Source organism: Pipra filicauda, unplaced genomic scaffold, assembly GCF_003945595.2.
Source record: "Pipra filicauda isolate LSUMZ 115617 unplaced genomic scaffold, ASM394559v2 scaffold66_size7647185_pilon, whole genome shotgun sequence".
Classification (NCBI taxonomy): domain Eukaryota; kingdom Metazoa; phylum Chordata; class Aves; order Passeriformes; family Pipridae; genus Pipra; species Pipra filicauda.
Genome location: NW_024104831.1, coordinates 813,664 through 835,490, shown reverse-complemented (window position 1 = coordinate 835,490; position 21,827 = coordinate 813,664). Strand labels below are relative to the sequence as shown.

Here is a 21,827-nt window from a genome sequence, read left to right as displayed (position 1 = left end):
CCCATATGCTTTTTGTTTGGGAAGAAAGCAGTCACTGTGTCATACTGTTACACAGGGTATTCTTTTTCAAGGATGTTGTTCCCTTGGGGACCATATCATGCCAGAGTTCCTAAGTCTAATAAGACCTTTGTAGCTCTTATTGTGTTAAGTTCTGGGAGGGAAGCAAGAGTTAAACAGAAAATATAATTCAAGCAACTATACTAGACCACATGTTGAAAAACATCACTCTTCAAGCAAAAAGGCAAAGGCTTCAAGAAAATTCCAGTTGTGGTAATCTAACTTTTTATGTTTCTTCCCAGTTAATCTACGGAAAGACAAAGGGTGATCCTTGTAGAATGTCTGGTTTATTCGACAGTAATCAAAAATATATCAGCAGTTCCATGTCCTTGAAAATTATATCACAAGGCTTCAAAAGAAGTTTTAAAGATTTTAACCTGAACAGAATTAGGAAAGTTATGAGGACTATCCCATCATCAGGGATTGATAGGGCACTATTTTTTAATATATGCAGAAAGAGAAAGAGAGACAAAACATTATTTTAAATGGCAGATGTGTCAATCTGCCTTACTTTCTACTCAAAATTTCCATGTTAATGGAGGTAAATAATGTGCCTGAAATATCCCCATATCATAATCTGGCTAAAAAAAGAAATGACTAGTTAGAAATAATCTTACAACAAAAAATATAACAACCATGGTAAAGGTCTAATAAATCCACACTTGTGACACCTTTGATTCAGCTAGATATACTCCTTAATTCATTGGCTAAATTCCCACTGAGTTTCTAGTAGTGAAAGTCCAGTTGATGAGAAGAACTGATGTTGAACTGATGAGAAGTTGATGAGATGGTCTAGGAATCGTCAAGATTTCAGTTTTGCATGGAAAATTGATTTACTAACCAAGGAATAATCCCAGACATATATCAGTTGTTTCCTTAAGAACAGAACTATCAACAGCTTTCTTACAGGGGCAGTAATTTTTCTTATCTGGAACTCCATTGGGATGCAAATCAATGAATGATACATAACTAGCTTTCAGTGTATCAGATTATGAGGATAAAATAACAGAGATAAAAAGCTTGGAGATTTACTTCTGTTTTTTTTCCCATTTATTCCAGCATCTAGTTTCCCAGCAACGCCTTTTGATACAGGATGAATCAGTGAATTTGTTGAGTCTGTACACATCCCCTTCTTTGCCCAACATTACCTTGGGACTTCCAGCAATACAACCCCAAATCAGTGTAAGTGACCAGTCTCAAGCCTTCCTATATAATTTTGCTTCCTGAAAACCTACTTTATGATAATTCTCTTTATTTTTTTAGCATTTCAGAACATAAACAATTCAGAGTAGGAACCAGACATCTCTATGCATTGGGCAACGTCTGGATATTTAAGACCACAACTTGAAAGCAATAATCATTCTTAATCTCAAATAAACAAGTGGCAGTGTGGAGCTTACCTACGTATGGGCCATATGCATTGCATTTATGTAAGATAACAGATTTCAGATGTGGCCTGATGTATATGAAGAGATTATTTAGTAAAAATGTTCAAATTATATGATCATCTCTACCTGATAAATTACAGCACCTGTAACTTTTTATGAGATTCCAGTAGCATCCTAAACTGGGCTGGAGCACAGTAGGGGAAGAACCTACTATTCCTACAGCTAGGTTTGTGTTTGAGGGGTATGCTGTCAATCTGGCAAATATAAAATTGGTGAGAAGTGAACAATTCTTAATATTTTAATGACGAGTTATATTCACATCCCTTATTCAGTCTGCAGCAATGACCTTTGTCTAGAGATAAATCTTAAATTAATATGCAAAATGTGTGAAAACACAGACATGGTGTCTATGGAAATCCATGCAGATGGATAAGGATCTTTAGATCTAAACCAAGTTACAGTAACCTGGAGGTGAAATTTGCTGCTCAGTACTGAAAATTTTGCTACTGGTCAAAACTTATCCGCTTTCCAGAAAAAAAAAAAAAAAGTAAAAATACTGATATATTGTGATTCTGTACAACCATATATTGTGAAGAAATTTTAGTAATTTAAATTTCTTAGAATGGGAATTGGTAACTTCTATGAAAAAACTAGGGGTTGTAAGCACAGCTTTTCATGGAGGAAAAAAAATTATGTCTGTGCAATCCACTATGTAATGAATGCTACTGAATTCTAGTGCTAAATGTAGTTTCAAGTCAAAGTTCCTTTTTGCTTTATGGCTTATTCAATACATTTCCTGTTCTTAGCAGTAATATATTGCTGAAATCCAACAGTTTAACATCAGATCCAGAACTTTGTAAAGAAAATTGTGTAAGCCTTAAATCAGTTCTCTGCAAGTCTGAGATATTTATAAGCAAATTATTGTTTGTAAGGGATGAAAAAATTGAACTGATCATGAAAAGTAGCACTTACTTTTTCAGAGGATATCAAGAAAAATTTCTTAGCTATTTCACAAAATACATAACTAGGTTCAAAGTAATTTTATAACATTATAATAGAAATGAAAATATGCTTCATTTGCTCACTCAAATCTTATAAGCTTTTGATGTGGCCAACTAGCAGCAAATAGTACTTTTGGCATTAGAAAAAACAAAGGGGTTGATTTACGCAAGTAATGTTTATTTCTGTTTCTAGAATAAGCAGTTGCAAATTGAATGTAAAGTTTACTCTGGTGTTTGTTTTTCAGGGAAGGGTGATAGCAAAGTGTGAAGTAAGCATACACCATAAAAATATTGGTAAAAACCTTGGTTTAGAATTTATGAAATTCAGATTATCAGATAAACTGTTTTTACCATGACGTACCATAAGTGGTTATCTGAAAACCTCAATATGTATATTTCTGTTCAGTTATTATTCTTGCTGTAAAAAATGTTATTCTGCTTTAACTGCTGTTTTAAATTTTTTTTTAATAGGCAAAGAGCAAAGAACTATAAAGTACATTCACAATGCTGAAGGACGAAAAATTCCAAAAGCTTTAATTCAATAACTGTGCAGTTTATAAGGGTACTTTAAAATGCCACACATGTACAATAGCTCTTGACAATTCTGTAGATGAGGGTTTAACTGTACGAATTTACTTTGCAAAGGGTAAAACTTACATTTATGCTGTCCTTCAGGGAGTCAGGGAGTGCTCCAGGAAAAGTAATAGCTTCCCACTACTACAGGTAATTATTTTGTTTTGCTGATTGGCTTGCTTTGTGATGGAAAGTTATGTGAAAAAACAAGCCTTGCCTATTCCAAACTAAACGCAAACTATTTCCTCTGATCCCCTGGTTTCCTGCGCAGAAGGCTGTGGGAAGGTCTTTAGGAATTTTAAGGATAGGTCCCGTCCTTTCATTAATAATGTTCTAACTAGTAGTTTCTTATGCTTTGGCTTTTATTACTGATTTTTTTCCAAGTGGTTTCATTAAACAGTTTCTCACAGTGTTACATTTAACTGGCATGTTCTTCCTCCCTTTTTATCTCACGGTCAAAGTGTAAGATAGGGATGTTAACCTTTTCTTCTGTATGTATTCATAAAGTGTGATATATGACCATCTAATCAAGCGGAGGTATAAACATCCAGGTCTCTGAAAAGCAGTTACCAATGTTGTTCTTCTTTGACAGGCTTCATCGTCATTCAAAGAAAAGCAGAAGGGGGAGACCCCATCACTCAGACAAGGAGTGGCCTTGGCTGGACAGTATGGAGGAAACATTCCTCCATCATCAACTCATCCTCACATTGCTTTGGAGGGAAAGCCAAATAGCAGCCACCAAGCTCTCTTGCAGCATCTGTTACTGAAAGAACAAATGAGACAGCAAAAACTTCTTGTGACTGGTAATGATCAAAGCTTCAATACGACGTTAAGATGTTTTTAATGACTCTTGTATTCAGTTTAAACTAAATGTAGTAATACAGATACCATACATCCTAACTATTGGAAAAAGTGGAAGAGTAGAAGAGAAAAGGACAGTATCTGTTTTCTCTTTTAGTGATTCTATTCCAGTCTCTTAGCCTGAAAGAATTCAGTGATTACAGAAAAGAGAAAATGATTACTTCATCACATTCTTTTCCAGCAGTGTATGATGAGGCACGTGGTACACATCTCACTGAATCAGTGCTGATGCAGAGTTCCTCGATATACACCCCTATTCTCACTGAAAGCTTTCTCTCCTATTAGAACTATTAGTTTGTTGTTTTTCACAGGGGAGTGAAATGTCCCTGTTTTGCAGGAGCGGTTCCTCTTCATCCGCAGTCTCCTTTAGCAGCAAAGGAGAGAGTCTCACCTGGCATAAGAGCTGCCCACAAACTGCCTCGTCACAGGCCACTGAATCGAACCCAGTCAGCTCCTCTTCCTCAGAGTACTTTGGCCCAGCTGGTCATCCAGCAGCAACATCAGCAGTTTTTGGAGAAGCAGAAACAATACCAGCAGCAGGTCCACATGAATAAGGTGAGTTCCCAAAGTAAAGAATTTCCAACTAACTTAAAGGTTGAAAACTACTACGGAAGCTTAGTTATTGATGCCATGTGGTCATGGACAGCAGAGAGGTTCTTGCACGAGTATCTTGTTTGTTTATGCATAGTTGATATATATATATTCGTATAGAACTTAATTTTTCAGCTTCCGAAATAGGCTACAATTCAACAAAATAGGGTTCAAAGCAGCTTAGAATTTTACATTACAGGTGGCTTCCTGTTGAATGGTAAATAATGTCTTAAAGATTACTAGATTTCTCTCCAGCTATTTTGTGTGTACTTTTGAGCTTCAGCAGTCATTCCATTCAACTGCTTTTGAATTGTATTAAAACCTTTCTCATTGTGGACTAGTATGTGGTGTAAATGGATAACTCATTTGAACTCAATCAGCAAATTAAATTTATTGTTTCTATGTGAGAAACTCACTAAATATCTGGAGAAATTTTTAATCAGCATTTATCAAAATTATTTTTTATCTGTGAGTCCATCACTAATGTGACATTTTGTTATCAGACCATATAAGTAGAAAGAGAAGAATGTGCTGTTGCCAACATTTGATATGGAGTTGAATCATGCAGCACATGATTGCCTGTACAGTAACACCTTATTCTGAGCAGGGTCAGGGGGAAGAGGAAAAGGGACCATCCATTAATAAACAAAGAACAGCAGAATCTAAATAAATTTATAAGGAACTAAGGCTTCTACAACAAATGTAATGCCATTCCCTGCTCTGAAATTAAGATATACAAGTAATTAAATGTTTTTATTTGGAAAACATTTTTCTGCATTTACTGAATAGCTTTCCAAAAGTTGTTTGCTGAAGCTCCTGTAATATTTCAAAGATACTAATCATGCATCTTTAGTTGTCTTCTTTTGTTTGAGTATGACTCAATAACTCTATTTAAGAGGCAGTGGCAAAGAAGATGAAAAGAGGATGTTGGTTCCTTGTACCTAAGGAAAAAAAAAATCAATCCACCTTACTGGGTGAATTTCCCAGGGGTTACTGATTCTTTGGAATCTACTAAGAATTCCCAACAAAATTAGAAACAAACCTAGAGTTTAAGTACATAGTTTGTACAGTGGTTTGGTTATTAAATCTTGTCTTAATTAGGAAAAATGAAGACCAGAAAACTTCAAAGTTCAGAGCTGATCCTTCCATGTTAACCCCTCTCAGCTTGGGTGTTTTGATTACTCAACTAGGACTCCAGTTGGCTTTTCTTTGAGTATGCATTCCATATGTTTAATCAAGATGGCATATGTATATCTCATAGCCTCAGGTTTTGAAAATATTTCACCTTCCCTCAATTGTTTGAAAAGAAAAGAATTTTTAACGAGTAAAGTACTGAGTCTTTGTACTACAAACCCATCAGTTTATGCACTCCTCTCAAAGCAAAGAACCGCACTGACGTGTTTTTGTTAGATAATATGCTTATTGTTATAAATTCCACCACAGTATTTGGGATATGTGCTGTGACATATATGTACGTTTGTCCCCAATGTGAAAATTAAACTTGAGGCACACAAACATATATTTCTAGTCACGTAGGACAAGGAATGCATTGAACCTCACAAGAGTAGACTAAATAAGGAGGTAAAAAGGCTGGAGTTGGTTGGGATAATGCTTGTTTCAGTAACATTTTTTTTTGCTGAGTTAAACTACAATGAAAATACACATTAATGAGAATAATTTCCTCTCATACTTGAAATACACTTTCATTCTCACATGGTTCTTTGTGATGAAGAGACAAAATAAAATTCCTTCTTTTAAAACCTGGTGAACCTAGCTTGTAACAAACGTGAATAGAGCCTTCCTAAATCTTCGTTCGTGAAGCCTAGCCATGATGATTGGCTATACATATATGCAGATAGTAGAAACTTAGTTTATCTTAGGGCTTTTCTCTACCTTGAACCTCTGTAACCTACTTATGCCCCAATAGCTTAGCAGTCTCCTTTACCCCTACTCCCAGAGCAGTCAGCCTTCTTCAGGAGCACAGTAACTCAGCAGAGCAGAAAATACCTGAGAAGGAATGAGATCACGTGGCAGCCATAGAAGCAGTGAGTTATCTGAGGATGTGTGTGGTTTATCAGACTTTACAGTTTGCAGCATCTAGGTTCTTCTCCATTCTCTGAAGAATCATTTTGGTGAATAGTACTGAAAAATGTCAGCACTCTAACTGTGTATGTCCTTTGCAGAAGGCCGGGGGCTTTCTTATGTACTTACAGAACCTGATTTTTAAAAACTGGAATTTGGGGGTAGCCCACAGAAAAGAGAGTGAAAAAAAATCAAATGGTGAAGTAGCTTTTATGTACTGAATTTAAAGCTATATTCTTTAATCCTCTAGCTAAAAATTCAAATTGAACACCTGTGCCTATATAAGGCTTTTGTACTCTGCTAGCATGGTGGAACATACTTTCTTCAGTCTTAAAACTTAACTCTATTCACAGTTGAAGTTATTTGTTCATTACATAATTTGTATGGCTCTACAGTCAAACTCTGCAAAGCAGAGTTATAGTTATTTGAAACTTTAAACAGCAGATATTCTAGATCAGGTAGGAAAACAACCGATATCTTCTCATTTCTTAGGACAAGACTGGGTATGTATCAAGTGAACACATGAACTTGTTATTTTCTATTGTTCTGTCCCTTACTCTCTTGTTCATAGGCTGTATAATGAAATCTGCAGAGATATAATTTCCTTCTTTTCAGTCATGGAAAATGCAGGGGGTTTATTTAATAAGGAATACTCAAACATTCTCTTAAAAGTTTGGGTGATAAAGATCAGAACCACTTTAAACTGACAAGACTATGAAATGGCAGTTGATCAAGAGCTTAGAACAAATTAATATCATCTTTTTTCTTTTCTGTTTCTGTTTCCATTTTTTTTCCTTTGAATATTTGCCCTGAACTAAGATCACGTGGCATGTATCAGCGCTGCCTGAAAACTGGTTTTGGTCAGATCTTTTTGGCTGACCTGTAGGCGATTCTTGCTGTAACAACAAAAAGAGGAAGAGAACCAGTTTTTCCCCGCCCTGTTGTTCTTGTATTTAAAAAACCCATTTATTTTTTTCGAGGAAAAAATATACTTCAGCAGCAAGCCAGTGCTGATGTGAGGGTGATAACAAGCAAAATCTAACATAGGTCAGAGGTAGAGGATTTCCTTGGATCATTTCCATTCTGAAAAGAAACAAATCATTGCCAAAAGGTGTGCCTCTGTCCTTCATAACAAAGAGAAGCTCCCCTATGGATTTTTTCTGGTCAGCTGTCAGATGCCAGGCTTTTGATGTGGGAAATGGTATACATCTCCACTGAAGTCTGGCATGTATACCTGTGGGATCTAGTACACTGACCTTCTGAAAACATTCTGCAAATGTTGACATCCCATCCAAAAGTAGGTAAAAACCGTTGTCCCAGAATTAGTAATGAATGTGAAGTAACCTGAACTCAGCTTGTCCTAGGGAAGATCGGCTTTGCCATTGTCAGCTTTAATATACTTCTGTCCAAATGACAGCTTGTTTCCTCATAACACCCTTTGATCACCATTGCAAATCTTCATTCTGCTCAATAAAGGGAGTTCAAAATCCAAAACTCCCTATTAAAAGTAGTGCAATTGGGTACCAGAAGACCATTACTACCATAAAAAAAACTTAAAATCATGATATCATTTGTGTATATCTAGTAAGCTTTGACCCTGCCACTAGAAAAAAAAAAAAAAAAATGTATTTTGATATAACTAATATAAGTGCAAAGCCCCTAGCAGAAGTCTGTGTCCAAGAAAATCTCAGAAATCATTATGTGAAGAGTACATGAATAAAAGCCCTTGGTCTTTAAAAGTTATTTTTGTCATGTATGATGAATAAGGCCTGCCTCTGCTGAAGCTAAACTAGCATGGTCTTCGCTGGAACCAAGATTTTATTTGATTAGTGTGGGAACTCTATTTGTGTTCTTAAATAGTGTATTCATAGCATTTTGACAATTTTTTTTTCAGTGGTAAAATTCTCAGTATGGTAAAGTAAATGTTAAAATAATGGGGCAGTTGATAGTGTGCACTAAATTGTGGGAGCTGTATGGATAATGCTAAAGCTTAGATAAGAAATACCTGAATTTCAGTTTTCATTCCAGCATGTGAATTGGTTTAAAACATCTTTGGATAGGGGAAGCAATGGCTGCACAAGACTGTGAGGTAAAAAATATATAGGAAGTGAAAATTCATTACTGCTTTAGATAATGTTCATAGTTGACCAATCTCTCTTAATAAAAATAAAAAATAATACAGAAATTTATATTGATTTATTGATGGAAAAAATAGGAAGATTATTTGTAGAAATACTGAAAAGATACAGTTAATCCCAGATTAATCATTCATTTCTCTGAATGATATTTAATGAAATGTGGCAGACTGGATCAGGTTCAACGGTAGTAAATTAATCTAGTTTCATTAAACTTATTACACTATGGTTTTGGCTTTGCAGCTTACACATCTGACTAGCATCCTCTGAAGGTGAGAGGTATTCTTCCAAATACTGCTTACAGCAGGTGTTTATTTGGACAAAACTACAGCAAGAGTTGGCTGTGTTTGGAATTGGAAAATACCCAGAGCATTTTCTCCTTTCTTAAGAACTAATGTTTAAGCCATAATGCAGAAGAATGATTTTGAAAGACAAATATATCCCTTAGAAATGTTGTACTACACGAGTAACAGAGACAACAGTAAGCAGGTGCCAAGTTATTTTCAGTACAGCTAACAACAGATATAGCTGGTCAAAGTAGTCTGATTATCATAGGAAAGAAGGGGGAAAAATGTGTTCAGGAAGTATATACATGAGTTCTTAGAAACAACTGCCATGTATTTCAAATGAACAATTAACTAAGGATGGAAATTATGGGGTGGCTGTTGCAGAATTTCATGTTTTGTCTCTTTGTAAAGACATTTTATTTAAAATCATGCATTTTACAAGAGCTTATAATTTCAAAGGAGAAACAAAGGCAGGGGCTGCAACTGAAGGACCTATAAAATGGTTTGTTGAAGTGTTCAGATTATTTACACTTAGTCTTCCATTTTTCTATACAAGCAAGCAGGTTAGATTATGTTTGATGACTTTTTTTGGTTGGACTCTTGCAGTTATACAGTGGAGTTGATGTCTGTAAATGCTTCCTCTTCTGCTGCCACTATTTACTTTGGCTCATGAGTATCCCTTACAGTTTAATTTCCTGAAAATAAAAGAAAAAAAAAAAAGGTTACATTAGCATGAAACCATTTTTCTAGTGACTGCTTTAGTTGGAATAGTGATAACAGTAAAGTATACTGGTTAAAGATAACCAGTATGTACAACTCTTAATTTCTTAGTGAAATAATAGTTTTGTTATTATTTTTAAATGCAGTTTTATTAAAACTCAGATTAAACAATCACTTTTTCAAAATAAAAAATATGCATTAAAATGAGGAGAAAGTCCTCCATGTACCTACTGATAAATTCAGAAAAAAAATGGAAAGTGAGGATTTCAAGTGAAAAATTTAAACATTAAATGTAAGCAGAAGTATCCAGCTACACAGTGAAAAGACCTGAGCAGTGTTTCACTCAGAACTCATTTTCTGCTGTGTAATCCATCTTCAGATAGAGAGAAAGGATAGAATTACTGACTCTAAACTGCTATCTTCATCTGTCTCCAGATACATAATTTTCCATGGTACTACCAAGAGATATAATATAAAATAAGATGTTTATGGCTTAGGAGAACTGAACAGTCTCATGGTAGTGCTGCTAATATAGTACTGGAATAAGTACTGGGGCCAAGCTGTCTTTAAAAAACACATTTCACAGATTTTTAGAAAATTTAATTTGTTTATCTCCTCCTGTGGCTGAAGTCTGGAGCAAATCACCTGCTGGCTTCCATGGCATGGGAAGAGGCCCCAAAACAGGAACAGTGGAAACTGAAATGTCCACAAATACCACTCTGAGTCTCTGCAGCCCCCTTATGTATGCTTGTTCACTCCACTGGCTGCATGCAGAAAGTGTCTGAAGGTGATCTCTGTATTCATTCTGTACTGCAGTCCATCATGAGTTGCCTCAGAAAGCTCAGCAGCAGATCTGTGCCCATACAGCAGTGTGAATAAAAAAAAGCCTGACATAAAAGTGAAAAAGCATAAAAGAAAGGAGAGCAGTAATGAGCTAAATATGCGTCTTAACTTTGCTGTGGACATGCACTCATTTTCTCTTGGCTTCCCCTCCAGAATAACCCACCTGGTGTCAAGTAACTGGCACATGGAATGGTTTACAGATGGATCAGCCTCAGTAACTCTTGTAGCTGTATATGATTATATGTCACACAGATGTTTCAGCTTGTATTTGCTCACTAGTAGCCAGCCACACAGCCTTACTTGTCTTTCTCTTCTTGTTTGAGGATGTTTAACTAATAAATAATAATAATTTATATAATAACTAAGTGACAGAGAGGAGTGTACCTGAGCTGATTGCATGAAAATAGTTTTAGTGCCTTTTTGGTCAACATCATCCCCTGAGAAGCAACTGAAAAAGATTTATGTATTTGATCTGAGACATTTTTTAGATGCTGCTTAATAAAAGGAGACACTGCGTTAGTTGCAGTAGTGAGGATTGCCCAGTTTAGAGCATGCCACCTGCAGCATGCAGGATACACATATAGTGATTTGCCAGTTACTAAAGTAATGAAAAAGGATTTTTTGTTTGTTTCTTTTTAGTAAACCATTAAACTCCCATTACACCCCAAAAATAAAGGTTTGCTGTGACAGAAGTCAGGCAGGCTTCCACTGTGGATTTGTTTCTCCACTGATGAGGTGTATGCATCAGAGCATCAACTGGGACTGCATAAACTGATCTTTCAGCTCTACTTGTGGATTTTGTGGGAGTTCCTAAATCCAGCTGTAGCTTCTTCATCATAGTTTACATGACAAACCTGCCCTGCACTAGAGGTGGCATTTTTCTGTATGCATTAGCAAGCTGAATGAAACTGGATGGTCTATGATTTGTGACAAAGTAGGTATAGTGAAGCCATCCAGTAACTCAGTATATGACACTAGCTAAAACTCAGTTTTAAAGACTTGGTATTTTGGGAGGGAGGCAGATGGGAAGAGGAAAGTATGTAAGAGTAATGGTAAAAGGTATATTTTTCCCCTCAGGATATTTGACTTTGATGATGATGAGCAGTATTTGCTTGAAATCAAGGGGGGCAGTTGAATAAATGATAATTACTTGACCCCTTGGAAATTCTTACTTACCTGTCTGATTTGTGCCTCTTTCAATAAAGTGGGAATTTTGGACTAGTTTACAATTCATTGGCTTTATCTTAAATAGCAAAATGTAAACTGCATGTGATTGCAACGCTCAGGCCTCTGGCACTTCAGCAGAGCTTTACAATAGCAGTTAATGGTGTAACTTGGGTAATGGTGTATTTTGGGTAGCTGTGTTATATCATTATTGATGAAACTGGGATACCTGTACAATGCACCACAAAATCTGTGGTCTTTCCAGTCATGGATAGATGTGCTTGTAGTATCTGTGTGCCACGCCATAGGGGACTGACGCCAGCTCTTTGTCACTGCTCCTTTGTTGGCTTACAGTGACTTCAAGCTTTAATTGATTGAGAAGTTTGTGTGAACATTCCCTAATTTGCTTATAACAAAACATTAACCAGATTACTCATTTTCTTATACCTTATTGTTCTTTATTATTTTGTGTTGTGGAAAATTAACTGTAAGATTGTATTTCTGAATTCACGTTTGAAGAGTATGAAGGGAGAGAAATTTCTCTTGATTACCGGTTGTAACAGTCTAACAGATGTTTTCATTATTCTGCCTGATTTTTAGTTTATTATTATTATATAGCACTCCATATACACGGTATTTTCTACTGCAGAATAAGAAGTGACCTTTTGCTTAGGGACTTTTGTTCTTTTTTCCCTGTACATCAATACTTTGGCAGTGCATAGCTACATGGGTTTGCTGCAGAAGCTTTAGTTTTGTCCCTGCAAATCTAGTACTTTTTGGTGTTTGGCAAAAGTGAAAGGAGTCGGTAACTGTTCCCCTCTTCTCTTTCCAGATGCTCTCTAAGTCCATTGAGCAGCTCAAGCAGCCTGGCAGTCACCTGGAGGAAGCTGAAGAAGAGCTTCACGGTGATCACTCCATGCAGGAAGAGCGAGCTCCCGCCAGCGGTGCCAGCAGTGCCAGCGTTAGGGCTGAGAGCAGCAGTGCTGGTGTGGATGACAGAATAGGACAGCAGGTGGGGGCTGTGAAAGTCAAAGAGGAGCCACTGGACAGTGATGAGGATGTTCAAACCCAGCAAATGGAATCTGGGGAGCAAGCTGCTTTTATGCAACAGGTAATAGGCAAAGATTTAGCTCCAGGATTTGTAATTAAGGTTATTATCTGAACATCACATGCATTTTCTAGGCTTTGATAAGCAATTGTGTTTTGATTCACTGACCTAGCAAATCCTGATTTGCTGTTCAAAGAGTTTAGCAAGTGCAGAAGTGTTGTATGTACACTTGAAAACATAGTGAAGTTCATCCTTATGGCCACTAATTGAGAAACTACCTGTTGCAGTCAATTATTCTGCATATATCTGCGTAATAGCTGATAGACTTTGTATTAACCCAGAATTACCTTACATCGCTTAGATTTAGTGAAAGAGATCTTGTATCACTTAGCCTGTTGAGATCAGCAATTGCTGGAACTAGTTTCCAGACCTGATTGATGAAACATTCTTCTGCTCTGATTTTGAATCCTCTGACTTTTGCTTTCAGCTGTCTGTATATATTGTATCATACCGTAGTCTTGAACACTGTTAACATTAGGGTATTTTTTTCCCCAGTAGACAGGTACTGACTGCTATATCGGTGGTCCCAGGCTGATGTATAAAGTTAATTTAGAGAAAAGTACAAGGTGGATATAAAGAGGCAAAGCAAGGCACTGTTTTAAAATTGCATTGTTTTCTTTTTTGCACTGCTTGGTTAATTTTTCATTCTGTCTTATTTGATGATAATGTCCTCAGAGACATCCTTAAATGCAGCAGATGAAAGTACTGGTGAGAAGCAAAATGCAGCATTAGGCTCCAGTCAGTTATTAGGACATTGCACGAAAAGCACAGATACGTTATCGTTATCATCTGATATCCAATCACTTGTTTATTTTTTTTTAAATGAAGACTAATCGTAAAATATTGCATAACCTTTCCTGCCGGGGTCTCATGGACAAATCCTAAAATAACAACTGTGCATAAAATGCCACCTTGACAAAGGGCTCGTTCAGCTTCTCTGGGAGCTTTTCCCCAGAGCTGAGAGGCGCAGTGCGTGTGTGCAGCCCGCGAGCTGGCGTCCTTTTCCGTCCTTGTACCATCAGGCAGAGCAAGGCTGGGTGCTGTGCAAGGCCCTGTTTATTTAAGTCAATGCTTTGTCAGGTCCCTGCTGTTCTCCTGCAGAAAAGTGATTTTGGGAGGGGGGGCAGGAAATGCCTTATGGAAACAGGAAGCCCAAGTGATTCATGTGCTGAGGAATGCGGGCTGGGGGGAGATGGGGGGGACGGGGCAGCGCTCCCTCTGTTTTTAAAGGCACTCTATGAATTGATTTATTGTCAAAGAAAATAACAAAGCGAGTAGGGAAATTGTTAAGGAAGCTTTCCAGTGAAACATTTCCTTCATATTCCCTTTTGATATGTTTACCTTGTTTTATAGGTTTACTTTTGTTAAGCTAGTTAAAGATTCATTGTATTAAGATCCCCTTTAATATGGATAATCCCAAACTGACCTGGACTCCTTGTCAGGTTTTTTTTCTATTAAAAATATTTATATTTCTAAAGCTGAGGTATTTTAAGGTGCAGTATCCTGTTTCAAAAGAGATAGCTGTTTTGCCAAATGTAGAAATTGTTCTAAAATATGTTATTAGCATGTGTTATTTACATTATGCTCTAATATGATTAAATCTCTTCTAAAATGTTGCAGCTTCTAAAAAGATACATTATCCTTTTTCCTAGAAGATCTCCAAACAAATGACTAAATAGTTGCTGTTAACACAAAAGGCCTCAATAGATAGAAAAGATTTATTAATTGAGAAAACACAGGTGATTTTTATGTGTGCTTCATATTTGAACAGAAATCTTTCTCCATCTTGGATGAAAAAAATCGCATTCACATTCAAAAAGTGAAGGATATAGAATGAAATTATATGTGTTTCCCATTCTGTGTATTTTTAATTTGCTTTGAAATCTAACTTCAGCCTTATCTAAAAGGGATAGTGCATCTTTAAAATACATTTGGGGAGAAACTTGCGATTGAGAAGAATTTTGTACAATATCTCTTCAAAGACATGTATTCACAAAAGAGAAAAGATATTTTTATATAAAATTAAAATAAGAGAAACTACCTGGAACCAGTGAAAAGGAAAACTGGGTTTAAACAACCACATTTCTAATTGATTATTGTCTCTTACATTTTAAATCTACTGTATTTATTATAATTTACACCCTTAGAGGTGATCTCTTGTTTTGTGTTGTAAATATATTCTGTTTGTATGTTCCCTTTTTTTTGCCTTCTGATATAAGTCTCTTCCTTTCTCAAATAAAGTTTTTTTTTAAAAGATCCCTGTTTGTATGTTCCCTTTTTTTTGCCTTCTGATATAAGTCTCTTCCTTTCTCAAATAAAGTTTTTTTTTAAAAGATCCCCTTTCACATATCTGACTTTGTGTAAATTCGATAACTTAGTTGTGCTTTTGCTTTGTATAACAAAATATGTTTGCTACACATTGTTGAAACAATTTAAACTTCCAGGAACAAGGTTTTTATTACAGTATTCTTACAATAGTTACACAAAGTCTTTATTTTTTAGTCTCTTGTTTTATCCTACATCAGCCATTATAAGTTTTACTGAATGTGGAATAGTATCAATGCATGCTCATTTTCCCATCATGACATCTGTGTTGAACATGTGATCATATATTGTACCATATAGGAAAGGTAAAAGTGAATCCCAGTGCCTTGGCTTCTAATTATCCAAAATTCAAACAAACTGAAATAATTTCCGTGATATTTCTAAAAGCTGCCTAGACCCCTGATCTGAAAATGTGCTTGTATTGACCTCTTTGATAGTCATCAAGACCTTTGCAAAGCAGGAGTCCACCTGTAAATATGTTGGGGAAGAGAGAATCCAGGAACTTGGCAGACTTTAAAGCATAAGACAGTGAAGTCCTGCTGTAGAGAACTTCCATGAATATGTTAAATGCTATGTGACATTTCCTGAACTTTGCTTAGGATCTACAGAGAGAAACAGCTTGTACTGTCTAGCAATCCCTGTTGCTACAGTACATGAATTACTACTACCAAAAGACTTTGGAAAATTGTTGCATTCTAGCTCTTTTAACTGATCATTTGGCTCTAAGCAGCTTTGATTCTGGTATAATTTTAACTAAAATAAAATGCTTTCAACAACGTAAGTATTTAAGAATAAATAGTTCTGTAAATCAAATTCAATTATACTCACTGCAAAGTAATGTTTCATCAGTAATACACCCACAAAAACATAAAATGTCAAGTTTTAGCTTAGGAAAGCTTAAAACAAGTCTAAACAGCATAACATTATACTGCTTGCTCTTTTGTTTATAATGATTTGGAATCCTATGTCTATAAGTAAATCATGCTTTCAATGGGATTTTATTGAGATTCCATTTGTTTAAATACTCATGTTGAAATTAAAAGCCATAGATGTTTTCAACTTACAACATTCCTGTGTTAGAGGTTACACATAGATTTTTTCCTAAATTATTTGTTTATCATGCATCAAAGCCCCCATAATGAAGAAAATAATAAGTTAATACAATTCACAAGCCTTATCTTTTTCCCAGAATGATGTGCATCTCTTTTTTTTTTAACAGTATATGTTTATTCTGTCCCATTGTTCAAAAAAAATAAAGCCAGTATAGCTGCCAATATAGAAGTAATTGCTCCTAAATGAGGGAAAATGCTTCATAATATTTACATACCCACCCAGACCCACATTACTGGAAAGTAGGTACTATAACATCATATAGTTCTTTTTTTATCTTCTGGCATTAACAAAATAGGATTAAAAGCTGAATGCCTCAGCAAAGCAGGAGCACTTCAGACACTATCACTATTCATTTGTGCACTATCTTCATTTCATCTTCATTATCATCAGGATTGCTAAGATTTACTCCATGTTACTTAAGCAAACTATACCCTGTTTTTATCTTCACTGGCATTCTGAGGTAGAAATCTGTAACCGTTAGTCCCAAGTAGCAATCTAAAAATTTCTCCCCCTTATGAACACTTCACATTTTGCAGCCAAAATTAGCTAAGCCAAGTTAATTTCCTTACTGTATTCTGTCCCACTAGCAGCATGTCCTACTTATCCACTTAAGTAATGTTTGTTTGATTTTCATTTATTTGTTTAGTTTCTGATTTCCTTATACAGTTCCCATCATCTGGGTGGTAACAGAGCTTCTGTACCTCATTTCTCAGTGGAAGAACATAGCTTAGAACACCATCTGCTGAATTGCTGGTCAGGCAAAAAGAAGAACATCCTGGATGAAATTATCTTCTCTGGACCAGATTTTACCACTCTATTTGGGAGACACTGTGTTTTGTATTTTTTTTCTCTTCTAATTCAGCCTAATTTGGAATAAGATTTAAAAACAAAAAATACAAGTATTTCAAACTGCACAGCCACCAGAAAAGCTGGGTTTCTCAGCCATGCTTACTCACTTGCCCACACAGACAGGACTGGGAAGGTGCATCTTTTAGAACCTGTCCCAGTTTCTGGTCCCCATTTGCTGAGCTCAAGTGTCATATTCCTTCTGCTTCTTTTGATTCTGCACCCCTAACTCATCTAGCCCATACAGTATAAGTTCCCTGGCTACCTATGGGCATGCACATCTGTTGGAGCCCCCCAAGAGTTATTTCAGCAGCAGCTGAGAGTTAAAAGGGTACTAGCCTAATAACTTGAAATCATTCAGGAATTCACTGTGATGGCTTCTCAGGGGCCTTAGTCACTAGAGTTGTTTTGACAGACCAGATACTTACTTGTAAGTGATCCAGTGCTTTAATTAGCTGATTGAGATGTTTTAAATGTGGCTGTGGAGTCTTTGTTGCACTTGTTTTACTTTATTTTCCATAGCTGTCTTGAGGTGACTGCATTGACTCTTAACAGTACATAGCCCCGAAATACCAAGGAGATTGCTTGGAGGATATGATGTTAAAAGTACCCCTCTGTACACTGCAGGTGGCATGCCCTAAACTGGGCAATCCTTACTACTGCAACTGATGCAGTGTCTTATTTTATTAAGCAGTATCTGAAAAATTTCTCAGATCAAACCCATAAATCTTTTCCAGCTTTTTCTCAGGGGATGACACTGACCAAACAGGCACTAAAGCTAACTACATGTAATCAGCTAGTGTGGATGGAGCAAGGGGGTGGAGAGCTGTGTAGCTGGATTTGTTTTGTGAAAACTTTTCATTCATCTACACGCAAAGAATTCCCCTCTGAATACTTACCCTGCTTGCTCTCGTATTGAGTCTTAAGGGCCTATCCATCTCTATCAAGGTTCCAACTGTGGTCTCTAAAAACTGTGTTACAGAAAGAACAGTTCTCTTTTTTTAATGCCAATTCTATGTGAAAGTGCATAATAATGACAATAATCACAAGTAATTACTTTTTCCCAGTTGGATTTGAAAATGATCCATTTTTTTAGGAAGCATCAGATTTAGTATATTAATAATTGCCAAGGAGATTATTATTTTTGTGTGTCTCCTATTGTAAAATTTCTGTTACAGAAGGCAATAAGACTTATTTTATCACAAAATTAATTCAAGAACTGAATTGTCTGACTGACCATGTGGCATTACAGTATAAAACAATTATTTCATTTGATTGGTACCTGCATGGAATAATGTTGGCACTGCTTTTATTTTTTGATCCAAGATATTTTATGCTTCTTTTCCTCCTTCAGATACTTACTATGTAACACCTTGATACTTTCGTTACTGCTCCCTTTTGTCACAGAAAGCAGCCTTTTGAGAGACCTCTGGGGCAATTCCTTTATCAGGGGTACATAAATAGCATGAATCCAAAGCTTATAAGTCCAGATCCCAATAATTATCACCACACATTTTGACAGTCAGAGATGCTACTTTCATACCTTTGGGCAATTCATCATTTGCTGTATCAGACAGCATGGATTTTTATTAATATTGTCATTGAAGAGGATTATGTGTTCTTGGAAAGCTGCTTCTTTAAATGCTTCATTTGGGAAGAATTCTGTTCTGAACTCTGAATGTCTTTTTCCCTGTCAGCCACATGTATGTGCAAACATAAGAGTTTTCAATTTCTACCTTCCTTTAAAATAAAAGAGTGAATTAATGCATGCCTCAGTTTACTGCTGGCTAAGTCTTCATAAAACTCTGTTGTTTAATGTCTTGGAAGAGTAGCTCAGCCTGAATGCCTTTGAGACATAGGTGCTCTAAGGCAGAAAGCAGTGCATAATGTCTCCTCTCATGTTCTGGCCTGTGACCCTTGGATCCCCAGGAGACCAAGGAGGTCTTTCTGTTCATACTGCCTGTATTTCCTCAGCAAAGGGTCTTGTGAAAATTACAGCTATGAGATTGGAGCAACGCTGTGATGTCAAGGGCTTAAGAAGGCTTTGCTCAGGTTCTCTGTAAAACAGCGTGGAGGATTCAGTCTCACACTCCTTCCTTAGTTTTTTCCTTTTGCTCCCATCAGTATGGGGGATGTGATAGTTTTCAGGTGGCAGCCTGCACATTTTTAAAGCAGCTCTCTGTTACTGAACAGACCCAGAAAGAGCACGGGGCAGAAGTGCTGTTGGGAAATGCTCTCCTGCTGTGTGCAGAAGGATAGCTACTGATACCAACTGCTTCTAAGGCTTGCTCTCCTAGATCTTCCTCCACTAAAAATAAAAGTTGAAGAGTTAGTACATATCAAAGAGCATGACTCCATCACTCAGTTACCTGACTGCACATAGGGACAGATGGTGATCTGGTTTCCCTGATTTCTCAGCCATTTTCATCCATTTTGACACCTTGCCTTAACGTATCAAAGGCACCCAAGCCCAACAAGTGCATCCCTTGTCATCTTCCTTTCTTTCTAGAACTTCTTGGGTTTTCACCATTTACCTAAAATTTGTTCAGGTCTTTTGTCATAGTTTCCCCTAAGTTTCTGCATGGATTTCAGTTTTCTGAAGCTACTGACTTTATAGAGAGCAATTCAAAGCTTCTCTTTTACTGTTTCCGACAGATAAATAAAAATGGAAGTGCTGAATGCAGGTGCCATCACCAGAGGCTCAGTCCAGGGACACCTGTCATCCATAGCTCTGATCTGGACATTTCTGTTGGTAATTGGGTCTGTCTAAGGATGCTAAAATACACACAGCAATACCTTTTGTGCGATGTGAGCAATTTTTTTCATAACAACCTCCATCCATTCCCAGACAGGCTCTGGAAATGCAAACACAGGCAGCACAGGACCAGTCAGAAAAAAGGAACAGAAGCAAGAAATATTCCCGCAGCAAGAGACTGAGAATTAGCACGGGGATTGTTACTTACCTATGTTGATGGATAATGCACTAACTAGGCAGGCTGCTCATTTCCCAAGTCCATCAACTGCTTTCAAGAAAGGTATCATTTTTATGTCACTATTATGGTAGCTTGGACCCTCCCATAAAAGAGGGAGTAATCCTTTCTTTCAACAGGAAAACCAAAACTGTCTAAGCCCCTTGATCCAAGTAGTTCACCAAGGGCATCACCAAGGGCAAAACTGAATTACTTTCTTTAACATTGGCAGAAGACACTGGATGGAATTTCGCATATTTTCATAAGTCTAAGTACAGGGCAGCTTTATAAGAGCAAAGCAATGCTACCAAGTTTTCTCTATTGGCCGTACCTCCTCTGTGCCACTGAAGCAGCTGTGGTGGTTCCCAGGGGTGGAGGTTCCTCACAGCATAAAGCTTGTGTCCCTGGAAAGAAGATGAAGGCTTCTTTCCAAGAGCATTCTTTCCAAAATCAGAACAGTGAATAATTCCTAACCATAAGCCTCCTCAGCCCCTTCTCTCTCTCATGACTATCCATGCAGGTGTCCCCTGGTGTACCAGCCCCTCTGCCAAGTTCTCCACATTTGTCCCATTTCTGACAATCAAAGTGTAAGAGATCCTCCTAGGAAGGGCCATACGTCTTTAGTTACCACTGCTTCACACCTATGCTTGGCCCAGGGAAGGCGCAGTGGCTGGAGGCTAAGGCCAGTCAGGAAGGAAGGGATGTAGACGGAGGGGTGTCCTCCTCGCTCTGGCACTATTGTGGAATGGCATGGTGGGGAATGCTGAGAGGAGGCAGAGGAGGTGAAGCAGCAGTAGTGAAACGTCTTACAGACACCTTGTGGTTTAGCCTTGAAAGCCCTCCTTGGTTTGGAGGGCAACTCTGTCCTGTCCTGAGGATGACAACACTACCTCAGCAAGAGGCTCCAGGTTTCTACCTGCTGCAAAGTACTTTCTCCATTGTCCTTGTTCTCAGAAGACAAGATGGTAGTAAGGGATTGTTTTAACCCATTGTATAGAAAGTTCAGGCTAAATAATTTAAGTTGAAGTGCACTGGTCCTTTCAGGGAATAGAAGAGTTCAGATAGTTAAAGAAAGATTTAAAAAAAGAGATCTGCCACCTACTACCAAAATGAGTTGTTAGTCTTCACTGTCCTGTCATTGTTTTCTCCTTTACTTATTTTAGATCACTGTTAACACAAGTTTTCCTGATCAAGTGATAGAGATTAGTCAGTAAAAGAAAGCACTCAAAGGAGTAGAAAAAAAAAGTCCCAATTTCTACTTCTCCATACTAACTACATCTTGAATCTCACTTCAATAACTTGAGAAATACCATGACTACTAAAGACTGAGCCAAGAGTATCAATGTTCTGTCATCTTTTATGCTACTTTTCAAAGATAAAATGACATTTATTTTTCCAGCTGGAAGCTTGTACTTTGATTTCATTAAATTGAATCAGTTAATAAACTTAATACCATAGCTCGATGGTGGACCTGAAATCGGAAACAGTGAAGTTACCATTGTTTCTTATCTGAGCTTTCTGGGTCAAGGAGGTATAGATAAAGTGAAGACGGAATACCTAAAATGCTTATGAAATTATCCAGTATATATTTCATCAGAAAACAGTGATATACATTTTTAATTTACTTTTGATGGACATCTTTTCATGTATTGTAATGGTTTTCTCTGAATTCCTAATACCCTTCATGTTAAGAGCATTTTGTAGTCTTCAGAATTCCTCATTTATCGGAAGTGTTCTTGTATGTCATCTCCTAAAAATCTCAAG

General features: G+C 37.0%; 1 protein-coding gene across 15 annotated transcripts in view; it reads left to right on the top strand.

Moving 5' to 3' along the window:
• Positions 1–21,827, top strand: part of HDAC9 (histone deacetylase 9) — a 459,183-nt gene that overhangs the window by 262,866 nt on the left and 174,490 nt on the right. For 11 of the 15 annotated variants that reach the window (XR_005566228.1, XM_027738932.2, XM_027738931.2 and 8 more), the window contains 5 exons: positions 1,117–1,239; positions 3,122–3,169; positions 3,612–3,822; positions 4,218–4,435; positions 12,535–12,813. Coding sequence is in view for 14 of the 15 variants with exons in the window: in XM_027738932.2 (XP_027594733.2) it covers positions 1,117–1,239; positions 3,122–3,169; positions 3,612–3,822; positions 4,218–4,435; positions 12,535–12,813 (879 nt within the window). In the remaining variant the exon portion in view is untranslated. Of the gene's footprint in view, positions 1–1,116; positions 1,240–3,121; positions 3,170–3,611; positions 3,823–4,217; positions 4,436–12,534; positions 14,822–21,827 lie in introns of those variants that run through there. The other 4 variants (XM_027738937.2, XM_027738936.2, XM_027738935.2 and 1 more) reach the window with 2 other exon arrangements.